The following is a 4,602-nucleotide window of genomic DNA, read 5'->3' as shown; positions in this document are numbered from 1 at the left end:
CTCCTCCTCCTTTTTTTGAGTCAGGGTTTCACTGTGTAGCCCTAGCTATTTTGGAACTCACTTTGTAGACCAGGCTGTCCTTAAACTCAGAGACCTACCTGCCTCTGCCTCCTGAGTGCTGGGATTAAAGGCATCATGGCACCAAAAATTTAAGATCTTGCTTAGAGCCTGGAATACATGAAATCCTGTCACCACCACCCCCAAAAAAACTGTCAAGAAAAAAAAACCTCCCATGACCCCCACAAAAGAATACAGAAAAGAACTCTCACAAATGATGTGGAAAATATTACATAACATGTAAACTTTTATTTTAATGTTATGTGAAAAAACCCCTCCAATCCCAATAATACATGTAGACCAGAGACTAGAAGGCTAGCCTGCTTGCTGGGTCAGCACTTGGGAGCTGGAGGCAGGAAGATCAGAAGTCCAAAGTCTTCCTGGGCTGCGTGGGGAGTTTGAGGTCAGCCTAGGTTACATGAGGAGGCCCTGTCTCAAAACTTCCTTCCAAAGCTGGAGGACTGTTATCAAAATGCCATCAGTGCTCATGCTGAGGGAGCAAGCACAGTAACACATGCTTCCTTTTTTACCCTTTTCTGCACGTCATAGTGTTTCTTATAGCATTTATTTATTTACTTCTATGTGCATGGACATGTATGCCATGCTGTGCTGTCATAGGACAGATTTCAAGGAACTTCACTGTGGGGTCTGGTAATCTAACCCAGGTTGCCAGGCTCTCACGGCAAGGCAAGCCCTTTAACTCACTGTACCATCTCTCCAGCCCTATTACTTACTTATTTGCTTTATGTATTTATCCATGTACTGTGCAGATGCATGTGTGCACATGTAGAGATCAGGAGACAACTTGTAGACTAGAAACTGCTTCTCTCCATCCTTAGTTTCTGGGGACTGAGCTCAGCTTCTCAGGCTTGGTGGCAAGCACCTTTACCCGCTGAACCATCTCGTTGGCCCTGGCTATGATTCCGTACACAGACACTGTACGGAAGTATTTGGTAGAGTTGCACCCTGTCCGACGCAGTTTTGACTGCTCCCAGTCATTCACTGTGAGGTGTACATGTGTGTGCACGTGTTCAAAGGCTCACACCAGAGTGTATGAGCACACTGAGTCTCATGACTGCCACAATGACATCATGATCTCATGGTCTCTGCATGGGAGCATGCCCTCTTCTCTAGCACCCTAACCGGAACTCCTCTTGTACATGAGTGGTAACACAGTCACTTGGCGTGTGGACTGTACTGTGCAGAATGATAGTACTATCCATGGTGACTTTCCCTGGGGACCTCACGGAGCTCAGCACATCTCCCTCCCCTCACTCCCCAGTCTCCCCATGTACTTGAAGTAATGTTCTCATTACTCTATGTAGACTGTGTGTGATATACCCGTGTGGAAGTTTCCCCTGAAAGGCGGTTCTCATAGCTCAGGACACAAAGAGGCTGGAATAAGGGTCTCTGCTGCATTTGGGATCGTGAATGCCCTGTGTGTCAAAGGCTTGGTGCCCACCCTGTGGTACTATTGGAAGACTGTGAAACTTTTAAGAGGTGGGACTCAGTTGGAGGGAGTTAAGTCTTCGGGAGCATGTCTTTACTGTCTCTCATCTTTGAGATAGGTCTTGCTATTTAGGCTGGAATGAATGTCTCTCCTTTGCCTCCCAGTCATGTGCACCTGTGGTAGTTTGAATGTTATTGGCTCCCCTAATCTCAAAGGGAGTGGCACTATTAGGAGGTGTGGCTTGGCTGGAGTGAGTATGACCTTATTGGAGGAAGCCTGTCACTGTAGGGGAGGACTTTGAGATTTCCTGCACTCAGGATAAAGCCCAGGCCCTAGTCAGAGATGTTCACACTCCTATACCATTCCCGCCTTGCCTAGCTCCACAGTGTGGCAGTCATCTGAAGTAGGGCCCCAGCAGTGCCTCCAAACCTGGAGGATCCTGACAAAAGGCTACATAGACCCAGAGTCCACAGGCCAGCCAGTCCCTGGGAGTGCCTGGGGTCAGAAGAACAAAGCTGCGAGGCCTTTTTCCCCCCATCTGCTTGGCTGTGATCTGATGGAGGAAGGTCATTGGTTAATTATAATAAAGAAACTGCTTGGCCCTCATAGGTTAAAACATAGGTGGGAGGAGTAAACAGAACAGAATGCTGGGAGGAAGAGGAAGTGAGCTCAGAGGCCATGCTCCCCTCTCCCGGGAAGATGCGATTGATGAAGCTCTGACCCAGGATGGACGTAGGCTAGAATCTTCCCGGTAAGCACACCTAGGGGTGCTACACACATTATTAGAAATGGGATAGTCCAGGTGCGAGAATTAGCCAAGAAGAGGCTAGATATAATGGGCCAAGCAGTGTTTAAAAGAATACAGTGTCTGTGTAATTACTTCGGGGCATAAGCTAGCAGGCGGCCAGGGTGCTAGGGACGCAGTCCCGCCGCTCTTATTACAACAGTTACCCACAGGATTCAAGAGGGGCTCCAAAGCTGTGACAAGCTTGCAGCCTCTTCAGTAGATGCCTGGCCCGTGATTTGGGATAGGTGTACGCGTCATGGTGTGTGTGTGTGTGTGGTGTCAAAAAGCAACTTGCAACTTGCAAAAGTAGGTTATCTTCTAATGTATGGGTCCCAGGGCTTAGACTCAGGTCTTTGAATTTAACCACAGATGTGGTTAAACCGAGTGAGACATCTTGTCCAGTGCCCATTCTGAACTATGATCCACAGGGAAGTATAGACAGAAAAAGCTCCATGGTTTGAACTGAAAGCTGACGGATGCGTTGTCTCTAAAAGATCTGCTCCCTGTCCCCCTCACTACTTACCGGTTGGCCGGACCCGGGGCTGGAACAGAAGATGGTGTACTTGCGGATCACCCCATTGGGCTTGGTTGGAGGCAGCCAGGAAACGACCACACTGCTAGCTGATGAAGGGACAGCTTTGATGCCAGCAGGGGGGCCTGGAACTGAGCAGGGAGAAGACCTGGTTAGTCTAGAGAAGACAGAAGCTCAGGCTTGAGTAACAGTGATGGAGGGGGAGAGTGGGTGAATCTGGGAGAGGTCCTTAGAGGGGGCCCAGAACTGTGGGCTAGAGCAGGAGGGCCCAGCACGGCTTACTGGCAGGAGGGCAGGGTGAGTGTTTGACCAGGCAAGACATAGGCAGACCAGAGAGAAACGGAACACAGGAAGCACGCATCTGTTTCCTCTGTCGTTAATCCTTGTACCCCGGTGCCTTTACTAATGACATGCCTGTGTTTAGGACTCCACCCCACCGACACTGGTTACCTTGCTCTTTCAGGCCTGTGAGTTCCTTTAGGTTGGGCCCACAAAGTGCTTTCTGCTGTGGGCCCAGTGTTGTCGTGTGCACTAGTGAGGCCCTTTCTGTTTTCCTGGGAGTCTACCTGGCAAGTGAATTCAGAAATTCACTCAAGAGGCTCATATAGACTCTTTGATGCTTCTCCAGAGTAACAGGAAGCCTGGGAGAATAGTAGCTTTTTGTCTCAGTCACACTTCCCATCCCATCTCTCTCTCCCCACCTTATCTACTGTTCTTTTCCCACCCCCGCCTGCCATGTTTATTACTTTAGGGGCAGCAATTTGATTTTTTTTTTTTGAGACAGGGTTTCTTTGTGTAACAGCTCTGGATGTCCTGGAACTTGCTTTGTAGACCAGGCTGGCCTCCAACTCACAGAGATCCACCTGCCTCTGCCTCCTGAGTGCTGGGATTACAGGCATGCACCACCACTGCCCAGCCCTGTTCAATTCTTACCTTCCTTTCCCTTAACCTCACTGACCCTATCCATGTGGAGATAAGAATCCCACTAAAGGGTTATGGTGAGAATTACTGTTAAGTGAAATAAAACCCCCAGGACAGTGGTAGTGCATGGGGAATGCTCAGGAGATGGCAGGAGTCACTATTTTTGTCTTCTCTCTGCCAGCGAGCTGGGGTGATTTCTTCTCCTTAGGAAGTGGTCAATGATTTGGGTCCACCTAAAGTGATGCGCATCAGGGGCAGCATCCATCCAGGGTGGATCCCAGAGGCTGCCGTATCTTGAGTTGCAAGGGCATATGGATGTCTCTGGGATAAGTGAGGTTGTCTTTGCACATTTTCTGCCTGTTACCAAGAGAGGTGTGTTAAATTCACAATTGTGCATTTTTCTATCTTTCCATATGTCTGTCTATCCATTTATCATTTATTTCTATTTATTATCTATCTGTTTCTCTGTTATCTATCTACTATCATTTATGTATGTGTGCATGCATGCATGTATGTATATATCTACCTGTCATCTGTCCATCTACAATCTCTCTCTCCCTATTTATCTATGATATCTATTTATCCATTTGTCTGTCTGTTCATCCATCCATCCATCCACCCACCTATCTATGCTATCTATCTATCTATCTATCTATCTATCTATCTATCTATCTATCTATCTATCATCTATCCATCCATCCATCCATCCACCTATCTCTATCTATGATATCTATCTATCTATCTATCATCTCTCTATTATCTACCTATCTATCTGTTTTTTGTTTTTTGGTTTGTTTTTTTTTTTCAAGACAGGGTTTCTCTGTGGTTTTGGAGCCTGTCCTGGAACTAGCTCTT

At 47.5% G+C, this 4,602-nt stretch overlaps 1 protein-coding gene across 1 annotated transcript in view; it reads right to left on the bottom strand.

The window, feature by feature from the left end:
• The window catches only part of Dscaml1 (DS cell adhesion molecule like 1), a 332,236-nt gene that overhangs the window by 15,656 nt on the left and 311,978 nt on the right, over positions 1-4,602 (bottom strand). Inside the window, exon 20 of the mRNA XM_026778910.1 lies at positions 2,818-2,957. Coding sequence (XP_026634711.1) covers positions 2,818-2,957 — 140 coding nt within the window. The remainder of the gene's footprint in view (positions 1-2,817; positions 2,958-4,602) is intronic.

This window comes from Microtus ochrogaster, chromosome 5 (assembly GCF_000317375.1).
Source record: "Microtus ochrogaster isolate Prairie Vole_2 chromosome 5, MicOch1.0, whole genome shotgun sequence".
Classification (NCBI taxonomy): domain Eukaryota; kingdom Metazoa; phylum Chordata; class Mammalia; order Rodentia; family Cricetidae; genus Microtus; species Microtus ochrogaster.
Note: the sequence above shows the minus strand (reverse complement) of the source record. Positions and strands in the feature narration are given on the sequence as shown.